Source organism: Ambystoma mexicanum, chromosome 5p (assembly GCF_040938575.1).
Source record: "Ambystoma mexicanum isolate Mex_15411 chromosome 5p, UKY_AmexF1_1, whole genome shotgun sequence".
In the NCBI taxonomy this organism is placed as follows: Eukaryota; Metazoa; Chordata; class Amphibia; order Caudata; family Ambystomatidae; genus Ambystoma; species Ambystoma mexicanum.
In genome coordinates this window covers 891094275-891118646 of record NC_090930.1, presented here as the reverse complement: position 1 = coordinate 891118646, position 24372 = coordinate 891094275, and the positions used below count along the sequence as shown (strand labels likewise).

Genomic DNA, 24372 nt, shown 5'->3' with positions numbered 1-24372 from the left:
CAAAGAGAGGCTTGAAATTCATTTTCAGAAGTAAAAAGGCCCAGATAACACTCAGGATAGTCACATTCTGACACCACTGGACCAGACAGAATACTAGTGAGAGGAAATCAAATATGTATAGTAATATTTAATGTGAGTAAAAGAAAATGTAGCAATTCATAGAAAATACAGTTGTGACAAAATGTTACTATTGATCATTTATAAAAAAAAAAAAGAAGGATCTTTCCAGAAATAAGAATCATCAAGGTGAAGAAACATATGTAAAGTATAAAAGGAAATTAGTGATACAAATGAAAAGATTCAAAATGATGAACCAATAACTCATGAAAAATCTATAATACATGTAAAACACCTGATTGACTATATTAAGGTCACAAGTTTATTGACTATACAATTATAAAAACACTGCAAACGCTAAAATGTCAGATGCATTATACATCTGTGGTTTTAGATTTTTAGAAAGTAGAACAAATTAAATAAAAAGTACATGGTTTTGTTTTGGTTTCAGTTACATAGTTTAAAAAAATGCAGACATTTGTAGGAATTATATGATATGACTCAGTTATAACTCTAAAGATATGAAATAAAATGTTTACTTAAATTTCGAGCCCCTTGTTGCTCCTCAACCTCCCTAAATGGAAACCAAGATGTGACAATCCTGCCAGTACACTGAAGAAAGAAATGTGTGAACAAACTAAATGGCTTCTAGTTCCAGCAGCTCCAATTCAAAATTCACCCTCCGTCCCACAACCTTTTTACACCACCACCAAGTCTGGCATTTCTCCTCTGTTGTATTGTACACTGGGCACCCACAAACAAATCATACATTGCAAAAGCAAGATACAATTAAATCAACATTTTGGGGGCCTCCTTCACTGCAGCAGCCATATGACCCCCAAAAAATTCTCACAAATAATTCACCAGTTAGTTGTAGTACATGTTACTAGTAATGATCGTAGTTTTAGTATGGAGGAATAAATGAGAGAATATTTTTTAATAATTGTTCATTTATAACACGCTTAATACCAGGAGTGGTCTCGAAGTGCGGAATCTGGATTCAAACCTGTGTTGCGCTGCCTTGTCTTGCTTCCAAGACAAAAGTGTTGCCCCTGACGTGGCTGCTTTTACCGCGACTGAAATGTTCGCATGAGAAATGCACGAACACAAAATGTTTGTACATTTCCCATGCGAACATGCAGGGGTTTCCCCCGCATCCCCCGCTCACTATACTGTGTAGTATAGTGAGCGGGATGTTGCGGGGGACACCCCCGCAGACCCTGTTTTTTTTCTTTTTGTTTCTTATTCTGTTAGGAGAGCTCGGGGGTGTGGCCACCAACACCTGCTCACTGTAGTGAGCGGGATGTTGCAGGGGACACCAGCCCAGCCCCCCGCAGCCTTCTTTTGAATTTTTTTTGTCATACCGACCCCACCAAAACACTTTAACACATACCACGAAAAGTTCGAACTTTTGGTAGTTAAAACTTTTCGTGGTGTGTGTTTTAGGTCTTTTGGTGGGGTCAGTAATTTCTTTTCTGACTTCTCTTCCTATTCCGACCACACCATCAACCATATTCTTACATTTGCAAATATGTAGGTCAATTTCACTCTCAGGCAAGCTATGAGAGAAAAACAGGTCGTTGAATTGATATACTGTCTAGTCAGTTTGCTGTCAGCACATGCTCGTCTCCATAATCCTTTACACCTCCAAGTAATTGATTTGGAAGACAATTTCAGCAAACCGTGTTTTTCAGGAATATTTCTCCACACCCGTTTCCTTTGTTGGGTGGTAAACGTTCTTTTCATTTCTCCTTCAATTACAGCTGTTTGTGGAGGGTGGAAGAATGCAGTTTGTCCAGAACATCCCTTTATCATGCTGTTAATCACACATGCATTCTTATATGCATACAAAACACAATTTGTGACCATTTAGTGGAGCTGGTGATAGATTTCACTACTTTGTTAAGTTTGCAATGTTTTGCTGTAAACTTCATACAGTCTGCAACCAGCAGTTATCTGTGCCTAAAGAGCCACAGCTCCATCTCACTAACAAAGCCCAACAATGCAGAAACATGTGTCTGGGGTTACTGTTGGTTAGTGGAGAATTGCCTTGCAAATGCAGGATCATCCTTGTGGGTGGTATAAGACTGATTTGCAAATGGATATTTAACCTCTGATAAGGCGCAGTGGGCACCTTCCAACAGAACAGGGCATTTAACTGTGTAGTTGTCTGCAAAAAATCTGTCACATTTTTGGCAAAGATCTCTCTACTGCCTGTTGGGGAAATGCTGAAGTGGTGAGATTGCCCTCATGTTTAAACAGTACCTTGTAGGCGGGATAAAGAGCTCTAAAGCTAAAATGTGTCCCATATTGTGAACCTTTCTAATATTATGCCCAATGCTTTACTTTAATCTGATTGTTGCGATACACACAGGTGTGAAACAGGTGGAAGCTATAAATATATGTCACTACTGTAAACTATTGGTGTGTACATCTTTATTGCATTAGGGAGACATTAGATACCATGAATGCCCAACTATTAACACAAATGCAGTTATTTGAAAAAGTGTTATCTAAAACGCACAATGTATATATACATCTTGAAGCGCACAGTGGAATGATGCCATCAATATTTTTCCAGTAACCTTGTAGAAATGCTGTACGTCAATGGGTGCAACTCATCTCATAAATTTCAAAGGAAAAAAGCTTATTCCAACCCTGGTAGGTTCCCCTGTGAAATGTGTAAGCAGGAAATCAGCCAAAAAACTAAACAAGAAACACAACAACTACATTTAAATATCACAAAACGATAAACCACTTACGAAGCCTGAGCGACTAACCTGCAAGCCCGAACCCTCCATGTCTTCTAACACTATACACTACACAGTCCTTTATTAGTGAGATTGATCTGACCAACACACTTGAAAAAATTGTACTATACTGCATTAATGTGCACTGAAATACTATGCAGCACACTACACTGGAAATTATTAGCATTCATAAAATCAATATACATCTGTAGATGTTACAGTAGACACTGAAGAATGTATGCACATTTTGAAATGTTAAGACATATACTGCAAGGTTATGTTGTAAGTTTTTTGGTTGATAAAATTAATAAAATTGTTAAAAAAAAATAATCTGTAGATGTTAACCAAGTAATTGACCTATTTGTGGCAGTCCACGTAATCGTATATTATTTTGGTGACTGAGCGATAACAGCTGGGGATTACACACATTTCTAATTTGTACAGCTCACTCTCGCTCCCTCGTTTTCTTTCCAGACATTATATTGTTAGTACGTGCAATGTTAAAAATGTTTCTTCTTTATGAATGCATATTATTATGGCATATTTTTACAGTGATTACCTAATAAATAATTGTGGGGAAGGGGCTCATCTGAAGTAGTAGTTCAAGGCCATTCACCTTCCAATACACCATCTACATATCTATGTAAAATAGTAAATCAAGTAAAAATGAAACCAAAACACACATTTTCCTACCTTGTGAACTCACTTCGGACTGCATGATTTAGTAAATATTCATTGCTGGAAAACTTTCCAAAAGTTAAAAAGATAAGCAGGAACAGCATAGCAATGTACATAACAAACTCCCTGTAAAGTGAATACATAAGTATTAGAAAACATAGAAAGCTACATTACAGAATCAATGAATCATTAGTGACAAAAATGTTTTTTTGTTGATTTTTTAAAAAAAGTTGTTTATTCAATGGTCACATTACAAGCAGCACGATTTACAGTTATATACATAGTGTGCAATGCAACGTCAGTAATTAACATGTAAAACATTTCAAATGCATACCAGTTTTGGTTCAAGAGCGGTCAACATCAGAATTTATCGCACATAAGTACATTCTGAATGGGACCCAAATGTCCTTAGGGCGGCATGTTGTGGGTACAGAAAAAACAAATTGCTCTTCACGTTCATTGACTTAGGTTAGCTCGTGTAGCCAGTCATCTAGGCTAGGTGCATTCTTAGACTTCCAACACTTTAATATGCATTCCTTGGCAACAGCACATGCAACATTAAACAGTCCTGTTGTAGTCCCAGAGGCCTTGCCAATATCCCCAAACAGGTAGTTGAGTGGAGCCAGTGAGGATGGAATGTGTACTATATCTTCTATGACTTTAGAAACCCTACCAGAGAATGACGCAATCAGGGGGCATTACCAGTACATATGGAAAGAGTCAGCTTGTGGACTTACACACTTTAAACATTCACCAGTACAGTCTGGCACAAACCTATCCATTCTGGCAGGGGTGTAGTGCAATTGGTTCAGGATCTTAAACTGAATCATCCACAGCCCAGCATTCAAAGATATCGATTTAGTTACTTGGCAGCATTTACGCCATTTATCATCTCCAATTGTGGCTCCCACCCTCTCCTCCAACAATACTTTAATAGAATTCTGAGGAGGCATATGAGCCTGTATTAACCCATATAGCCTGGACTCTCCATTTTCTGTGCCATCATTAGACATGATGGTTCTTATACATTCATGCGATTGTGGTTCCATCGTGAATGATGGCCATCTCTTGCGGAATGCCGCTCTCATTCGGTGGTATTGCAGCAATTACAACTGACCGCCACCTATAGTATCCACAAAATCGTTTTGAGTGTTACATTCACCTTCAGGGTACATATCACCTATCTCCATTTGCTTTGCAGGGTCCCAAGACTTTTGGAGCATCTCATCGAATGTAGGGGAAATTCCTGGAAAGCATCAAAGTGGAGCTCCACGATCATAGGGCACCTCCACACCGATCTTCCCAAAAATGTTTATCCATGCACTGACGGTAGTATTTACAGGGTCAAATGTGCAGGAGTCCCCATGTCTACCACTAAATATAACTGAGCTAAGGTCAGTGGGGGATGCTGCATATTGCTCTAATGGTATGTGTGTGGCTGTATCGTCAGGGTTATACCAGTATCGTACAAATTGGGCCTGTGACGCCACATAGTAAAGTTCAAAAACGGGTACCGCAAGACCACCACTTGCATATGGTTCAGACAGCTTATGCCAATTTATTCTTGCAACTCCGGGCCCCCAGTAAAACGCAGAGGCTAATGATTTAAGCTTGGCGAAGAAGGCACGTCCTGGCCACAAGGGGATATTGCCAAAGAAATATAACAATTTCGGGAGGACTACCATTTTCAAAAGCACCACCCACCCATAGAGTGAAATTGGGAGTTTTGCCCATAACAGTAGCTTTGTAGATAGTTGTAGCAAGTAGGTGTCATCATTGTCTATGTATAATGATTGTCGGTTGCCCGACACCATGATGCCCAAGTACAGGGACCCCTGAGGTCTCCCAGGCAACCCCTAAAAAAATGTATTAAAAAAAAATCTTTTTTTGGGGATGGGGGGGGGGGGGGGCGGATGCAAGCTCCTGGGCTTTGGCCAGCACCATTTTGCTCTTTGCTTCTGGAGTGGCTGGCTTTCTTGTTTGTTCAGGCCTCGTTAAAAAATAAAAAGGAGTTGGCCACCAGGGGGCGCGGGCAAGATGGCCGCCTGAATCTCAAGCTCCCCTCATGTCCCGGGGAAACCCACGGAAAAACATGCCTTAAGTGCTTTTTAACCCCATCTATCAGTGATCGTTGAGAAGGGGAATCGCTGTGGACCACCCAGAAGCTGGTCCGGACTTCGGAGATGCCCCCGTTCCCGAGATAACGACCTGTGAACGGCGACCCCCCTGTGCCTGAGGGAAGGCCCCGGGCGGGAGCCGTACATCGCCTAGCAGCGTAGCGGTGGGAGGAGTCAAAATCGCCACCCGCTCTGACTCGTGCACTGAGGCCTGAGATCCTCTCGACGGCTCGGGCGGGCCCTGCGGAGATCCCCTTCAGCGGCTTGGGCTGCACGGCTGACGGCCCCCCGCCTCTCCGGACATCCCAGAGGAGTCCCCACGCCGGATGCGACGAGTCATCCGACCCCACCAGAGAGGAGTAACGGCCCGTGCGACCAACACACAGGGCCCAAAGCCGGGCGGGCCTTCCAAGAAGTTCCAACGGCTGCCGTCGACCGGCCCATCCATCATATACGGGGGCACCACCGCCACACCTGCCCCTCTCACCACCAGTGATTTGTCTGTGCTGAGCCGACGCGGAACCATCTCAACAGCCCACGTTTCCGCACCTGACCACCGCCCCAACGGCCTACCTCCCCACAGTCCCCACGGGGCTCCGGATTAGTGGCAGAGGCGCCCACCCGACCACCGGAGATTGCTCAGGCCGTCGCGGGAGCGCGCCTGGGCCACCCCACCACCGGGCAGACACCTCAGGAGAACCTTATAGCTTGGTGTGATCGATACCCCATGAACTGGAGGGAGACCCTTGCGCAATACCAATACATACCTGGGTCCCTCGAAATGGAGACCGGCCCTGCAGCCTCGCAAGCCCCGGACATAAATGCCATACAGAGCAACATCCAAACGATCTTAGAAGAGATTAGGGGTATGGCGACAGACATGGTGGCCAAGTTGGCAGACCTCACAGCCAAGGTTTCAATGCTGGAGGATCGGGTAGAAGGGGTCGAGTGTAACCAGGCATCGACGGACATCCTCGAGGCACAAATGGAAACCAGATTTCAAGAACTGCACCGCCGTGAGGAGGACCTCCGGCTCAAGGTTGACGACATGGAGAACCGGGAGAGGAGAAACAACTTAAGAATTTTTGGCCTTGAGGAGACGGAGAGAGAGACCCCGGTTGGACTCGAAAGCAAAATCCAAGCCATCATCAGGATTGTCCTGGGGTCGGACTCGGGGGAGACTCTCCTGCTTGATAGAGTCCATCGGGCCGGCAGGGGGGAGGGGGAGCGAGGGGCAGAGGTCCACGCTCAGTTCTTGCAAGATTTCACTATTATAAGGACAAGGCTAGGGTGCTGGAGAGGGCTAGAACCCTACGAGATATTCAACATGGTAACTCCAGGGTGACGATTTACCAGGATCTCTCGGCCCTCACTCTCCAGATGCGAAAGAAATGCGGCACTATCACCAGGTGGCTGCAGGAAAAGGGGACACGCTATCGCTGGGGAAACCCATTCCACCTAGCATTTTAATGGCAGGGCCAGAGGTACCAACTAGTCACGGAGGCGGAAATCCGAAGGGCCACCGAGGATCTCACAGGCGACATCGCAGGACCATTAGAAAATCGGGATGAAACCAACGGAGAGCGCCTTCGTGCCCCTCGAGGCCCAGACCTCTCCCAGGGGAAGCTAAAGGTCAAAGGCTCACGTAAATTCTGAAAAACCAAACATTCATCCACAGACCGAGGAGATCCTATATGAGCGTACGAGCAGAAACCAAGGCTCGCCTTTCTCCACAGAAGGCCTGATCCACACCCCATGCGACGATTCATGGAGCCCGCCGTTGAAGTATTGCCCATTTAGAGGCTGTTGTAAGGTTTCATAGGAAGTAGCACGGCGACTCCACACGGACAACGACCGACGCCTCTCCGGGCCTCATGTTGTGAAACGCCCCACCAGGGGCACAGGAGAAACGACCGGGTACCAGAGCCGGGGGGGGGGGGGGGCCTGGCTCGGGAGTCGCTACAGCCAGTTCCCCACCGTGGATCAGAAAGGGCGGGTACTTAACGAAGAGAGACAGGTTGGAAAGCGCTACACCTAAGAAAATGTTTTCCCGGGGCCAGGGAAGCGACCCTGGTGGTTCGTTGCCAGTCACATCCCCACCCGGGGACCCGGCGGCGAACGCCCCACAAAACGGGTAAGGGGGGGAGGGGGATTGCCCCCCGTGGTACTCGAGGGGAAAGGGGAAACCAGCTCAAACTATGGACACTTTTTTTGCAACAGGCTCCGAGTAGCGGACACTTAAAGGCGATATCAGTGAGCGTAACGGAAAATGACAATGATTGAAGCAAAGATAGGCACGTTGAACGTCAAGGGCCTCCCAGAATAAGAGATCTCTCACGAGCAACATGTTCCGTAAACAACACCTAACGGTCCTTTTCCTACAGGAGACATATTACAGGCAAGGCAGGGAATCGAAGATCAAGGGGAAAGACATCGGGTGCAATTACTGGGCCTCACACAGAAGTCCTAAGAAGGAAGGGGTGGGAATCCCTCCTGAGCAGGGCGTTCCATCTCACAGACATAGAAACCAAGAGGGGTTTTGGTGGTCGTTTCTTGGGCATTAAGGGAACCTGTGAGGGAGAGCGTGTTACCCTGGCCACTCTATACGCGCCCAACTCAAAACAAATACACTTTCTCACCCAGGTCTTTCATGTCATGGATGAGTGGGCAGAGGGAGCCATGATACTGGGGGGGGGACTTCAACCTTATAATGGACCTGAGGCTCGACTGGTGGTCTGCGAGAGGGGGGACACCCAGGGGCGTCTCCAAGGACAATCTGGCCCTGCAGGCCCTCCTGAGAGAGCACTATTGGATGGACATCTGGCGAACAGCAAACCCGAACCAGGGTGGCTACACCTTTTTTTCGCCCCCTCATTGCACCTACACCAGAATCGACCTTTTGTTAATCTCGGAGGAGGGGAACGGGGTGGCAAAACAGCCGAAGGTGGAAGCCATAACTTGGTCGGACCACAAACTCCTCATAGCGAATTGGTCACTGCCCATCTCCCCAAGATCCTCTTGATGGCGTTGCAATGATACACTCCTCAGGGACCCAGTATTTCGTGATTTTATGAGGCATGAAATGCTGGCCTACTTTGAGACAAACGAAACCGGCGAGACGGATATGTCCATGGTGTGGGATGCCGCAAAAGCCACTTTCAGGGGCCTTCTCATAGCAGAGGGTTCGAGACGTAAACGGGAGAGAGGCCTAATCGAGGGTAAACTCCGCGCAGAGCTGGGCGCTCTGCGAGCCAGACTGGGCCTCCCGGGGGTGGATCGAGGGGCTCTCCTCATAGGGGAAGTCATCAAGAAAATGAGATACACTAAGCAGAGGTACTTTCGGCGAGGGGCTCCAAGGGAATAATATCCCACCTCTACAAGCTCTTCCTCTTTTCCGTCCCGCAAGACCCCCCACCTGCACGCACACAATGGGGAAAGGACCTGGGTGAGGAGATCGACGACGAGAGGTGGAGGGAGATGCGTAGACGGGCCAACTGCTCCACTGCCTCACTCCAGTATCGCCACCAGGCCCTCAAGGGATTGCATCGCTGGGACTACCCCCCCACAGAGGATTGCCAGAATGAGCCGGGGTACGATCCACATTGCTGGAAGTGTGGAACCGAAAGGGGGGATTATATTCACATGTGGTGGACGTGCCCGGTGGTCCAAAAGTACTGGGAGGAGGTTTTGACATGGATTAAGGGGATAGATGGGGTGGAGCGACCTGCCTCCCCCCCTGGCTTCTCCTTTCCGGAATTGACATTGGGGACGATCATGAAAATACCCATGACCACATGCTCCAGGTCATGTTGGTGGCGGCCAGGTGCTGCCTGGCAGAAAAATGGAAGAACCCCGGAATGCCCGAGGAAAAAGCATGGGTAACCAAGGTATGGGCCATTTACGACATGGAATTCCTCACGCATTTACTCGACGAATCCAGATCCAACATCGAGGAAATATGGCTCCCCTTCTTCGAAAAATACGGCAGCACAGTGTAATCTTAGGCTCCGGACCCGGAGAACCCCCCTCGGGGGACCTCAGCCAGCGTTCACTGGTCCAACTCCGAGTCCTTCAAAGCTCAGCCCATGACTTCGGCGTGCCAAGTGCACAACACGTAGACTTTGCTATGCTCTTTTCGGAACCCCGTTAAATACGCAATTATTGAGAACTTGAACTGGTGGGGGGTGGGGAGGTGGGAGGCGAGGCGTTATAACTGGTTTCCTGTTTATTCATGTTTAAATATGCTCTGCATTGTTGTAACACAGGTGCGAAACCTAATAAAATTTGATTTTCAAAAAAAAAAAAAAAAAAGAACAGGGGTTCCACAACTACACTCAGCAGCGACCCTAAATAAGAAATAATAGGAATACCAAATAATTTGTCTTGCTGAAATTCTATACAATAATTGCTAGACTAATTAAAGGTTTATTTCAGGCACACTTCAGAGGGGTGAGTCACTGATTTAGTCTATTCTTAAACACCTCAACTCAGCCTTTCATCCTTCTCAGGTCGATAAATGAGTACCAACACAAGTTGGGTGGTAGTGTATGTAGGTTTGTTCTATATAAAGCGCTTAAGCGTAAGTGCTATATAATAACACATCATTATCATTTGGCCATAGACATCTGCTTGCATTCACAGTAATTTGGTAATATGGGCCTATACACACTGATCTTAACGATACATATGGCAATCTATTCTTGTATGAAATGTAGAGAACATTATAGTGATATTGTAACCACATTTTTCGTAGTGTTCTTAGAAGCAATGCTATGTGATGCCACTTCCTGTTTTGTCAAGGGGTGAAAGGTCGTATTTAATTGCTTCTCGTGATGTCATCACTTCCGGTGATGTCAAGGGTCATGTGATGTCACTTCCGCTACCCCTGGTATTTTGGTGAAAGGACGTCCCTGCCCAAGTAGCAGAAGCACCTCAAGACCTTCCTCTTTGTTTCTGCCTTTGCTCTCCCTCTCCCCTGCTGATCTGCTCTCTCTTGGCACTGTGCACCTGGCCACCCTCTGTCCATTGGGCCCAAGTACCTGCTCACCCTGCCACCCTGCACAGCCTCCTGGGCACCCCTTGCACTGGGGACTGTATCTGTACCCATACAGTTCCTCACACACCCCTTTTTTTCTTCTTTTCTGCACTTATCAGACTTACCCAGTCTGCTGCCATAAACACAGCACTTGCCACTTGCTGGCTGCACTACCACTGTTTATTGCCTCTATTATTTATTTTTATTTATTATTATTTATCTATTCTCCTCTGCTTCGCACTTTGCATTCTCCGCCTTTCATGCACTTTTTCCCCTTTCCTATTCCCATGCACCTGCGTGTTCTCAATGTCACTGGGCCTAGTAAGAGCCTTGTTTTTGTTCTCCCTTGCTACCCCTCCCTTGCCTTGTCGTGGTCTGAAACAGCTGTGTACGAGCGTGATACAAATAAATCATATCTAAACCCCCCTATGTTGGGTGGCTGCGTGGTAATACGTCTGATGGGGAACAATTCTGATTTGGTATCGTTTATTTTGTAGCCTGAACAGCGGGAAAATATATGAATGTCATTCATTATGGGTGTGAGGTTGTGTTCAGGGTCACGGACGTATAGGAGGGTATCATCAGCGTATAACGATATAATCTGCGGAGGGCCATTTATTCTAATCCCCCTGTGTCCATGTACCTTCCTAAAGCGGTCATGGGCTCGATAGTAAGAGCAAACAATAATGGAGAGAAGGGGCCGTCCTGTCTAGTTCCCCTCCCAAGAGAAGAAAATGCGAAAGTGTCTGATTTGTTATGAATTTTGTTCCTGGGTTGGAATACAGGAGTCATACAGAGCTCAGGAAGTAAGGGCCTATCCCAAAACAGCACAGCACCAGGAACAAATATCCCAACACAGAGTCAAATGCTTTTTCAGTGTCTAACGCGGCCACCATGGCTGTCACGTGGGGACTCACCTGTGCCATCACACCGAATAAGCGACAGAGTTTCAACACGGTCAATCTAGTAGGGCTAAAGCCCGACTGATCGGGATGTACCAATTGGGGCATACTTGGGAGAAGCCTCAAAGCCAGGATTTTAACATCCGTTTTGATCAACGCCAAAGGCCTATGTGAGGCCACATCATGCAGGGGTCGGTGAGGTTTGAGTAACACTGTAATAATAGCTTTGCGCATTGTCTGCAGCAGTGAACCTTGTTCCATGGATTCCTCCCACACCCCCAATAGGATAGGAGCCAGCTCCTGATGGAATTCCGTATATAGTTCAATCCCCAGGCCATCCGAACCCAGCGCCCTCCCAGATGTCAGTGACCGAATGGCACTGACAATCCCATCCTGTATTGTAGGTTGCTCCAGAGTGAGTTTGGCTTTGGGGGAGATCGTAGGGAGTTCCAATGCCATTAAATACTGGGAGAGTTTGTTCTCTGTGACCTCATCACGATTGGAATATAGAGTAGAATAGTATTGTGTGAAAGCGTCGATGATGCCTTTGTTATGAGTCGTGATCGTACCATCTGCAGCCTGAATCCCAGTAATAGAGTTACAATGATTTTTGGCTTTTAACAGATTTGCCAGTGATCTACCCGCTTTGTCCCCTTCTCCATATCTACGAGCCCTGGCAGGGGTGGACATATACAATACCTCCCTAGCTGCTAATTTGTGGAATTCATCCAATAGCTCTTGTATCCGTGCAAGGGTCTCCACCCTGTGTGCCTTACCATATTTGTTTTCCTGTAACCCGAGTCAGGTTTCAATTGGCCTAGTTCTCTTCTAATACTTTTGAGTGATCTAGATGTTTTGGCCATAAAAATGCCCCTTACCCAAACTTTGAATGTCTCCCAGAGTACCATATGGGTGAGAACAGATCCCACATTAATGGCAAATAATTCTGTGATTTCCACATGTAGGGCCTCGGTCACGCAGGGATCTCTTAGGATAGTGGAAGGCATTCTCCATCGCTGTGCCTGTGGTGGAGAATCAGACAGTTCAAGGGTCAAAGAGACCGGAGAGTGGTCGGATAAGGTGTGTGGGAGGATATCACAGCTCTGAACCATATTGACGATCAGGGGAGTTAAGAACCAGTAGTTTATATGGGACTCTGAGTCATGAACTGTGGAGTAGTACGTGAACTCCTTGCTATGTGGGTGAAGTGTTAGCCATATAGCCGTGAGGTTGAGCTGTGGTAAGATTTGGTGTTGTGTGTGTGCTGCTTTAGTGAGCACCTGTGGAGCATCAGAGGACCGATCCCACTTAGTATCCAGAATGGTATTAAAATCACCCCCCATATCCCCTGGGTCCCATCTAGTGGGATCAGCATGCCAGCGATTGTGTGGTAGAACTCCGGATTAGGTCCGTAAGTATTAACTAATACAGTTGGATGGCGTGCTACCTCACCCCCACATCAGCACTTACCAACCCAGGGGTTCAACCGTGCTTCAAGTGAACCGAAAGCCCAGCAAGGGATGAACAAGAGTAAGGACACATCTGGCCTGCGTAGAATATTCCGTGTAATATCTCAAAGGGCCCCAATTGTGCGCAAAGGAGTCATTTATCTTCTGCAGAGCGCGTGTCTCCTGCAACATCAATATCTGGTGCCCGTGCCTTGCCACATGTACACAGAGATTCCTTTCCTTACCCGGGTTAAGGACTGGGACATACCAGGTCAGCAGCTTAATTGCAGCCCTCTACCTTTGGATCCTTTAGCTGCCATCTATGACAAACTCTGCCAACAAATATAATGCGTGCACACTTATTGACCTTAGAAATGCTTTCAACATGACCATTGTTTTCAAAACGTTTAACTCCCACAAACCATCCCATCTCTTCCCCTATCCCGTTGCCCTCCCCGAACGTATCTACAACCATTCTGGGAGGGTTGTTCACAACACAACCCCTGCAAATTATACCCAACATATTGGCTTCTAGCTCAGGTTTAAACGTGAACTGGTTGGTTAATACTTTGACCCAGTCCACCTCCCACACCATCAACCCCAAAAGGATGATGTGATCCCCCTATAACTCATGGAACTTTCCCAAAGTGCGTAAGCTGCAGCAACTCATGGCAGCTGCCAAACGCACGCCCCCGCCCGGGCAACTCTAAAACTAATATGTTGGTGCTAACAAATTGCTCAGCCATATTGTGCAAAGTATAAAGGATATAATAGGCTTCATAGTTCAATCTGCAGGATCCCTTCTTTCCTCATCAGGCCTCAGGCTTCTGTTCTGGTGTGCGTCCCAGAGCCGAGGTGGAAGCGGAATAGAAGATTCTACAAAGTTCATGGCTTCAGTAGGATTTTAGAAAAAATTCACCCTGCTGCAGTGTTGAATCCGCAGTTTTGTTGGGAAGATCAGTGCATACGTAATCTGGCGTAGTCTACGTCGTCTCTTCACCGGGTCATATGACCTCCTCTGGGCTTGCACCCCCGCAGAAAAACCCGGGTAGATATGGATATTGCTTTCCTGGTATCTCAACGTCCCCAGTTCTCTGGGCAGTCTCAGGATTAAGTCTCTGTAACTTAGTAGACTCGCAATAATGGTGCGGGGGAGAGGAGCCCTGGCTTAAGTGTCGGGTCAGAGTGCTATGTGCACACTCCACCAGGAATTGTTCAGCGAATGAAGCTGTGGCAAACAGGGATTTCAGAAGTGCTTCCACAAAAATGTCCATTTGGCCTTTGCAGGCGGATTCCGGGACTCCGACAATACGTATGTTGTTCTTCCTGCATCTCAATTCCAAATCTTCACAATTGCCTCTTATTTTGGATAGTTCTCCCTTTAAGTGCCGTATGTCCCAGTTGTGCTGATCTACCTTGTCTTCAGTCACACTTATTCTGGCTTCAGTGTCTGTTATCCAGGCACTCTCCTTTTCCAGCTTTGAGTTGAGAGATCCGATTGTTGCTACTATATCATCAAGTTTAACATTTATGTATAAAAAGCTTGACTGCACCATTGTTAATAATTGGTCTTCTTTAGGATTACCGATTGACATCGATGGTGCATCAGGTTGCCAGGAGTACCGATGAGCTCGCCAGAGGAGTCTGGGAGTTGGTGAAGGAATCCATAGGCCCTTTCTTCTTGCCACCTGCACCTTTTGTCATTGTAAGATTGTAAGGATACTATCCCTCTCCGGTCAGTCCGTTCTCCTCAGCAGTTTCCCCCAGACTATGCAGATTGTATTGGGATTTGCAATTGGCCAACCTGGCCACTTCCTCACAGGGACCGGTGCCAGGAAGCTGCACAACCACGTCTCGTTAATTATGTCCCAGCCATTGCCCGTATTTGCCCCACATTAAGTTCGAAATCAGGGCACGGATGAGGGTCAGGCTGCCTCTCCATCCACGAAAAGCCATGTTTCGCCAGCTGCAGGGCAAGGCCGCCGAGCGGAACAGAGCCACCTATTTGGTAGCTTGTCAGCCAATGTCACTGTGTGCTAAGACTTCCTGCCCAGAGGGCACTGTTTGACACACCGTGCAACCCGATAGGGTTTACCACTGTATTAGGATCCTGCGGGCCGTTGGTGGATGAGCCGCAGCCTCCAACAAGCACATGCGACTATGAGGGTCCTGTGACTGAGCCTCAACATAAATGATTCATGCTAGACACTTAGAGTCAATGTTTATTGGAGCATTGATGTACTGTCAGCCTGTGTAAAAGCCCAGCGCTGCTTTCCTTTGTTCGTGCCTTTCGCGTTTAGCCCTGTGCAGATTAGGATGGATTGTAGCCTCCCCCATGTTGGGGTCTCCCATGGTGCGGTCGACTTCATGCAAGGCAAGCTCCGTTAGGGTCCACAACAGTGTTAGGGTCAGGGGGCAGATGGTAGAAGGTCCACAGCCTCCCACAAGTGTGTCTGACTATAAGGGTCCTGTGGCTGAGCTTCGATGTGAATTACCCCTGCTGATCGGAGACACCTACATTCAGTATTTACTGAGGTGCCGATGTACCTTCAGTGTATGTGAAGGCCCATCGCTGCCTCTGTTTCTTCGTGCCTTTCTCATTCAGCCCTGTGCAGTTTAGGATGGATTGTAGCCTCCCACGGATTAGAAGACAGCACTGTGTACCAGGGGCCTCCTGCAAGGCCTCTCACTTCACCAGAGCCTCGCTGGCTTATCTCCGGTATCGCCATGGCATAGGATACATATATCTGATGTCAGCCAGCTGGGTGCCTAGGTCCCAATATACAGCATCAGGCTTGTTACAGTCCCACCCACTCTTCTGGGGGGCACGCGTGCACAGCGGCCGCGTGGCTGGATGCAGGATAGGGAGTCGCGTGTACTCACTTGGGTACGTTGGATAAGCAGACCAACCTTCTTGTGTTGCCCACAGAGAGATTATATCCCCAACATGGCCCAGCAGTGCATGCAATCGCCTCTGACTGCGACAGCCCTCTGCCCGGATGTGGTACCCAAAAGTAAAGGATAGCGAATTCAGGGTCTGGTGGGGTCAGGGGACAGACACGGGCCACAGCAGCTCGGCGCTGAGGAAGCGTTGCACCACGACTTCGCAGGGGGAGGTTATAGCGAAACCCCTCCGCACCCCCTAGTGTTGCAATGTGACCTCCCACGGTCATTGTGGGGCACACCATCCAGGTCCCACTTCAAGGTGGGCTCCGCGCACTGTGCGCTATACCGCCCGTATTCCCCAGCCGAGGGGGCGGAGAAGTCCCAGCAGATACAGTGTTGTCACCAAGTCCAACCAGGCGGGAGTACGATGTGGGTGCCCTCAGCAGGGGGGCGCCTGGTCTACTCCTGCGACCCTGCCAAAGCTCAGCCGGTGCCAGCAGCCTCCGCCGATGCAGGAGCGGGGATATCAAACCCAATTCTTCCTCAAAGGTACGCAGGTGATGGCTCCTCCCTCACTGCGGCTGACGGATCTGCGCACTCCCCACCAGCAGGGCGTCCGAATTCACGGAAGCCCAACGTGGGCTTCAATCACTGCTTCGCTCTGCAGACTTGCATCCAGAAAGCACACGCTGTTACAGCAAGGAGTAGGAATCTCCAAGCGAGACATTCGCTGCACTATGCCTCCCACCACAAAGCTTCCAAACTTTCGTACAGGAATACAGCACCGTTAAAGATATTTTAATGTTAAGGATTTAGCCCGGGACGGAGCTTCACGGCTAGGCAACCATCTCTCTCGCTGCTCAACAGCGCCCCCTAAAATGTTATTTTTTTTAACCAGCAATGTTTTGCCTTAATTTTGTTTAATCTCCTCATAACTTTACATCATAAATTATCGGCCTATGGGCCAAACATTCAGAAACGTGAAATAAAGTTTGGGATTCTGAAAGATTAGTATAAACTAGTCACATTTATTACCCCTGCTTTAAGGCACAGAGTGGCCTTGGGGACCATGGACACCCCAGCTTTGTTAAGTACTATCTGGAGATGGTATATGGGGATTTCTCAGTATCCTTCCAACAACCCAGGTTCCTGTTGTGTGCTATTGTATGGGGCTATTAGGTGAGGGAACAGAACCTTCTCCCCAGCCACCTGAAGGATCAGAACAACTTAGCATGCACACAGTTCTCACTGGCAGGGGACTGATCCAGTGGCAGAGAACTCTTGTGAGTTTAAAGGTTTCCATACAAGAGCACTACTTTCTTTCCAGTGCTTGAAATGAAACATCCTCAGGTCGATTTAAAGATAGAGAGGTCTGGCAGACATCTGGCCAGAAAATATGCAGAACTGCTTTTAGACAGATGAAACCTTACTTTCACCTGACTTCAAAATCGGATAGTTGTCAGCAGGGAAAACATGAACATACTGTGATGAACTTGGCAATGTCATCACCACTTCAATGTGGGAAGCCTCCCCTAATGTGGCCAGGGTAAGGCAGACTTTTTTCCGATCCGAACCGTGGGGCGGTTATTTGGTGGAGGATCACAGAGGGGGAGCCGACCCTCATGGAGGTAAAGGTGACTTGCCAGATGAAACATGGAATGCCCCCTTTTCATCAGGCACTAAAAACCCTCTAATACCCCAATCCCTTATGGCATATAGCAGTATGACATTAGAATCTCCCCCAGACCCACAACCAACGCAAGGGACCGTAGACCCCCTTCCAACAACCATAAAGACAATCCCTTCCCTAATGTACTCATTGGTTGTACTTATCCTACCATTCCCCTAAAAAGTACTGGGACGAGGAACAACAGGAGAATCCTGTAAGGGACTCATGGTGGCAACAGTAAAGAGAGACAAGTGATCACAGTTCAAGGGTGTTTATTAAACTGTATAAATCGTTAGAAACTGCCTAACCTAAATCTAAGATGGGAGCAAGCTATGACCATCAAATAATAATAAGGCAGTCCTTGTGGTGTCTTGTCAAATAAAAGGGACTATACTAAAGAAAAAACTATTGTCAATCCTTACCGATAAGTTTACCACAATAGTGTGGGATAATGTTCACAAGAAAAGAAAGAAGTGTTCACAAAATAATATGTCAGGATGTTATAGCCGGGGTCTCACTTCCCCACGTTTTCTAGCACGGGACAAGGCGGGACTTCTGAGCAGAGCACACTGCTGGGTTTCTCCAGCACGAGATTATTTCCCTTTTTCAGTATCAGGGCCTTCTGTGTCCAAGTCTCTTCGCACGCAAAGTCTCTTGCTTCAGAGGATACGTCAAAACAAAGTTCCTTTTGGTAATCTTTACTTGGGTGAATATCGGTCACCCTTGGATCCACCTCAGCCGGGCTCTGATCCTTCTCTCAATGTTCACAGGTGTATCACTCACAAACTCTCACAATACAGGATTCACTTACTTTGGTTATCCAGTCCTCAGTCAGGCTTTCTCCTAGCCCCCAGTCAGGCTTCAAGATAACACTGTTACCACTAGGCTTTTGTACGGTGTTCCCCTCAGTCGGGTGCAAACGGCAGTTTAAAAATGACGAAACTTCTACAATGTGTCAAGGACTTTCGACTGAACAAAGGATTTAGCGTGACCACCTTAATACCTTATATCGGCCTTCCCTGTTGCCTCTTGTGACTTGTAGTTTCCTTTACTTCCCATAGTTAACATAGTCTCTTTGTTTCAGGAGAAGGGTACCAGCCAGAGACCTTCGATTGAGCGCCCACATAACGCTGATCCACTCTGCCTCTGGTACCCTGGTTATTCGTTCACACATGACCTTTGTCTACTTTATCTTCTTACGGCTGCCGCTGCAACCTTGAGCCTAACACAAGCCGGTCTACTATCAGGTGCTTCTGACTCACCGGCTGTGTTGAACTCGCTCTGTTCCTTTTCCGCTGGAGTCAAGGACGGTACCTCGATGGCCACCACGTGACCACGTCTCCCCACCCTGGCTATCAGTGCAGGAGGGTGCCATGTACCGCTGACACGCGTTGCACCTCCGGCCAGCTGCGATTCCCATTATGGCACTGGCTGCACAGCCAGGGACGCAGCCTGTGTCTCTCAGGGGGGCTGCTTCTCGGGGAAACGGCCATTGATTGATCATCAATGCGCCCAGATGCATGTTCCAGTCCTGATCCTTTGAACTGTTAAAGGACACAGAAAGTCCCCCACCCCCACAGAATCATCCTGTCTTAACGAGACGCTTCTCTGAACAACACTGGTGAGAAGCAGAAAGGGCTTGTGTGACCGCGCAGGGGTATTCAGGCGGCAACTAGCAGTGAAAGCCCTCTTCCATAATTAACCCAGCATAGTAAGGTGCCCTGCCAACTGTGGCTTGGAACCACTCGAACCCGGTCACCGCTCTTCCTTTGCCGGCCAGCTTGAGCCAAGGGAGGGAAACAGCAGCGGTTTGGGGCGAAGCGCAAGCTAGCATAGGGCTTGGTCACCCCGTGAGCACACCCAAACACAAAGCCGTCACTGTCAGTCATACCACTGCAAACAGTCACAGGCACACGACAACCACCAACATCATCATGTAGGAGCCAACGGCCCAGGGCACGGCACACCGGGAGGAGGCCCTAGTCAATGACTGCTGGAAGTCCGCACACAGGGTTGGTGCCCCCACCCTGCAGTAAATAGACAGAAACAAATATGCCTATTCAGAATGCCTTAATTTAAATAACAGGTGCCAACACCATGCTCATTCATTTTGCCAGAAAGAATCCCTGGGATTTATTGAGTTGTGGGGTTTTCTCTGTGTGCATTTACGCCATGGGTAGGGGCCACCCTGTGGCATTGGTATATGAGCAGCCCCCCCTTAATCGCTGCGCACACTACACAAGGCTGTTGGCTTACGGCCCAAATGTTGCCTCATTCCATGGGGCCTTTGTTTCAAGAAGCTCTCAGGCCCACCATGATAAAGCATTGCGATGCATGCCCCGGCTGGTATTGTGGCATTGCAGGGAAAACAAAATGCCACCACATTCTCCATCCTATCCTGGAGATATCCCGCTTCTGCATAATAGGCTGTGTGGTGGGGGCGCCCAGCGAGGGAACCATGCCAGAGGCAAGAACCTGTCTGCCGGCAACAAAACATGCAACTGGATCTTTAAAATATTCTGTGTTTTCTCCATATTACGCGGTCCTGGTGGACTGCTTTTGAAATAATGTGAAGAAATGCCAACCAGCAGGTGTTTGTTATGCTGGCGGATCAAGTGTTGACCCATGCAGATGAGCTCTGTAGGGCACATTAAAAAAAAGACCACCCACCAGAGGAAGAATACCAGATGGTGAGAAATACATGGGAAGATGTCAGTTGTGAGGAACAGTGCCCAGAGTCTGGGACCACCTAAGAAAAAGGTGTAATGACCTGAAAGCCAGGGTCCGCACTCGAGTAGCCCAACACCGTAAGGACACAGCTGCTACCAGAGGAGGGGCAGTGAAGGCTGAAGGAGCAGCAGAGGTCTGAGCAGTCAGCCAGGAAGATTCCTGTGAGTAGATGATTGGCACTTAGGCAATGGCACATCCTCCAGTGAATGCCAACCTGCACAGCTGCATTCACCTTGCAGAGTCTGGGCAAGCAGCACACAAGCAGAATGAACGCACCCAACGCCATTGGACTTTGTATGAAGGGGTATGGCAGGTGAGTTTCTGAAAAATGGCCCAACATAAAGAAGTATGTAGCCCTTAAATTAGGAGTCTACAGCAGCAGCTATCATCAAGTATACTAGAGTGACTGTGTGTAACAGTCCTTCACCAACCACTGGCCACCACAAATTTGCATCCACAACACATGCTGGCCAAAGAGCCCCCATCTAGAAAACACACAACACAAACCAAACAAATGCAGGGCATATATAGAATGGCTCACCCGACACACATTGTCATAATACAAATAGATTATAGGTGCATGAGGCTTTAGGAGTAAGCCCTGTGTACGTTGTGTGTTGAATCACAAGTGTTCGTCCCCTTCTCACAATGGGGGAGCCACCCCCTTTGAGGCTAAGGAGGTGAGACCGCTCCACAAGACCCTCCCTAGGGGTATGGGAAAGTGGGACCTCAATGGGAATGACTCCCACTTAAGGTAAAAGGACTCCCTTTTTGTTCTATGTGAGTTTAACAAATGAAATTACAGAGAATGAATTTACAACGAAACTTTAATGATGAAAAATTATTGAATTTTTTATTTTTTTTTATTTGGGGGGTGGGAGGTCCCTCCAGAAATCTCCCCATTTCCCCATGCTTTTAAATCCATCCCACCGCCTCCCCATCCATTTTAATCTCTCACTCCACCTCCACATATCCATATTTTTTCAAATTCAATATTATATCGTTGGAATGTTTTCGTTGTAAATTAATTCTCTGTTTATTTGTAATAATTACTGGATACCCTCCCACTCCGATGAAGAAACCCCTAGGTCCAATACCATATCTGACTATATGGGACTGTCAGCTATAAAGACTAATCGGTCACCCTTATATTTGTCACCAAGAAAAGTGGGAACAAACCAGCCATACAAAAAAAAAGGAAATGCCTCTTTAAAAAGAGATGTGTACATAACTGACGAGTAGCTTTTGGAGAGAGAGCGCATGGTATGCAGGGGGCACCCTCTGGGGTGATTACGCCTTGGAGAGGCAGAGCAGATAGAAAGTCGCAGAATCCCAGACTGTTGGACGGGCAAGCTGAGGAGTCCTGCAACGGGAGAACCGGTGCACGTATAGGAACCAAAGTCCCGTGCTAGGTGGTGCCGTGACGACAGCTGCATCGAGGTAGATGACGTGGCCAGCTAATGACGCTCAGACTGCCCGAGTAGGAAGTGCTACGAGGTCCCTGCAGTACGTGTCCGTAGACAGCATCCAGCTGCAGAGGAACTGAGAACGAGACACAGATAAGACCAGACACAGAGAAGAGGAATAGGGAACCAGAAGACCCGACTGCTTGTCAAGCCCTGTGAGGTTCCCCTGCATCGGAAGAGGTACTGGGGAGAAGGGGAAAGGTGGGAGTCCGCTGGGGCAACATATGGGAAAGAGAGACTTTACACAAGCACAAGTATGAAAGTCTAACCTTAAATGAACAGAAGAATTACGTTACTTACCTGTAACTCCTGTTCTCCAGCATGAGTCTGGCATGGATTTACATGCTCATGAATATTCCCTGTCGTCAGGCTGGGAATCATCTGTAAAAAAAAAAAAAAAAGTTTACTTTAGCTTGAAAACTGTATTTCCAATCGAAACCAATCACTATCCTCTGGCTCATACTGCCCCCGTCCAATGACAGTCATCTGCCTAAGCTCCACCCCTGGTGGTACTCTTCATATTTGGTAGCACATAAAGTGGCAGTATGAACCAAAAAGAGACACAGAGGGTAAGGCGGGAGGGTTTGCATGTGAATCCATGCAGAACCCATGCTGAGAACAGGAGTTACAGGTAAGTAACTTAATCCTTCTTCAGCATGGGGTCTAGCATGGATTCACATGCTCATGAATAAAGATTACACAGCAGTACACATACACAACCACGGGAGGTGGCAAGGCTCAACAGAAGTAAAACACTCACTCCTGGAACAGTCTCACCTCTAGTGAACAGGTTACGTAGTACCACCTGGCCGACCCGGGACTCCACCATGGAATCCCTATCGACGTAGTAGAACCTAGTGAAGGTGTGCGTGGACCTCCACGTAGCAGCCCTGCAGATGTCTAGCAGGCGCACACCAGAGAGAAACGGTGTTGTTGCTGCGATCGCTCTGGTGGAATCTGTTCTCGGCCGGCCTGGAAGGGGTCTGTTAGCCAGACGATTACAGTGCATGATGCAGCTGGAGAGCCATCTGGAGATGGAAGCCTTTAACAATGCCTTTCAATGATTCACAGGTCCAAAACTGACAAACAATTGAGAGGTCTGCTGAAACCCCATCGTGCGTGTCATGTATAACTTCAAGGCACAAGCAACATCCAGCGAATGCAAGGCCCTCTCCGCTGGCGATGATTGATTCGGGAAGAAGACAGGCAACCCTAAAGGCTCACTGAGGTGGAACTCAGACAGCACCTTTGGAATAAAAGTGGGGTTTGTACGCAGTACCACCCTTGAAACGTGGAAAGACAATTATGGCTGCTTTGCCGACAAATTGTTTTGGCTGCGCCAGAGCAACGAATATCATCCTGCAGTGACACTGTGCGTGTGTTGATCACTCGTAGCAGGAGTGGAAATGGAGGAAAAGCACTTGTGGCAAGAACATAGCTCCCTGCTGAGCGAGTCTGCAATGGTGTTCTTGGTGCCCGCCAGGTGAAAAGGGATGAGAAACATGTTCCGACTAATGGCCCAGTGCCACAGATCCTGGGCCTCCCTGGAGAGAGCCAGAGAGCGTGTGCCGCCCTGCTTCCGGATGTAGAACTTGGTGGTGGTGTTGTCGGTTAAGATCCTCACCATCTTGCCCCTCAGCGATGGCAGGAAGGAGTTGAGGTCCCAGAAGACAGCACAAAGCTCCAGGACACTGATGTGAAGTGTCTTTTCTTCTGGCAGCCAACGGACTCTGGTGTGCAACTGTCCGGGGTGTGCTCTCCAACCTTCCAGAGAAGCATTTCTGGTGACCAGCTCCTGTTAAAGAGGGACTTGTAATGGAGCTCCTTACGTGAGAGGAGGGCACACGCCTCACGACTGTGTCGCCTGTCAGAATTCCTCGTTGAGGGCGATCTTGTCCATCAAGGATCCTGAGACTTGCAGCCACCTAGCACCCAGAAACCCCTGGAGAGGCCTGATATCTACTCTGCAAAGGCAGGAGGACATAATGCCCAGCAGCGACTTGACAGCTCTCACAGTAGCTGACCGAGCCAACAGGCGCTGCACCTTCCTAGGATGGCTATCACCCACTCTTCCAAGGGAGATGCCAGACAAGTTACTGCGTTGAGAGTCGAGCTCCCAGAAACAGAGTGGTCTGCGATGGCTCCAAGCAGGACTTCGGATAATATATGGAGAATCCCAGATCTGTCAGCAGACGCACAATCCACAATGTGTGTTGGCTCGACAGTGCATGGGAGAGGGATCAGACAAGCCAATCGTCCAGATATGGGTAGACGAGGATGCCCTTGGGACGAAGAGGCAAAGCCACCAGAGCCAAGCAATTTGTAAAAACCCTTGGGGCCGATTTCAGGCTGAAGGGGAACACCTTGAACTGATAGTGTCATCCCTGGACCACAAACCGCAGGAACTTGCAGTGCTTTTGGTGGATGGGGACGTGGAAATAGACATCCTCCAGATCCAGCGATGTCAGGAAGTCACCTTCCTCCAGTTGGCCGAGCATGTGCTGCAACGTGACCATCCTGAATTTCTGGGACTTCAAGTACTTGTTGAGACGTCTCAGGTCCAGGATCGTCCTCCACCCTCCTGACTTCTTTCACACCAGAACGTTTCTGAAGTATACTCCGGAGACCCGGATG

The 24372-nt window shown here is 48.0% G+C and overlaps 1 protein-coding gene across 1 annotated transcript in view; it reads right to left on the bottom strand.

Annotated features, from left to right (window-relative positions):
- The window catches only part of PKD1L1 (polycystin 1 like 1, transient receptor potential channel interacting), a 2330280-nt gene that overhangs the window by 549502 nt on the left and 1756406 nt on the right, over positions 1-24372 (bottom strand). The window contains exon 43 of the mRNA XM_069613333.1: positions 3501-3611. Coding sequence (XP_069469434.1) covers positions 3501-3611 — 111 coding nt within the window. The remainder of the gene's footprint in view (positions 1-3500; positions 3612-24372) is intronic.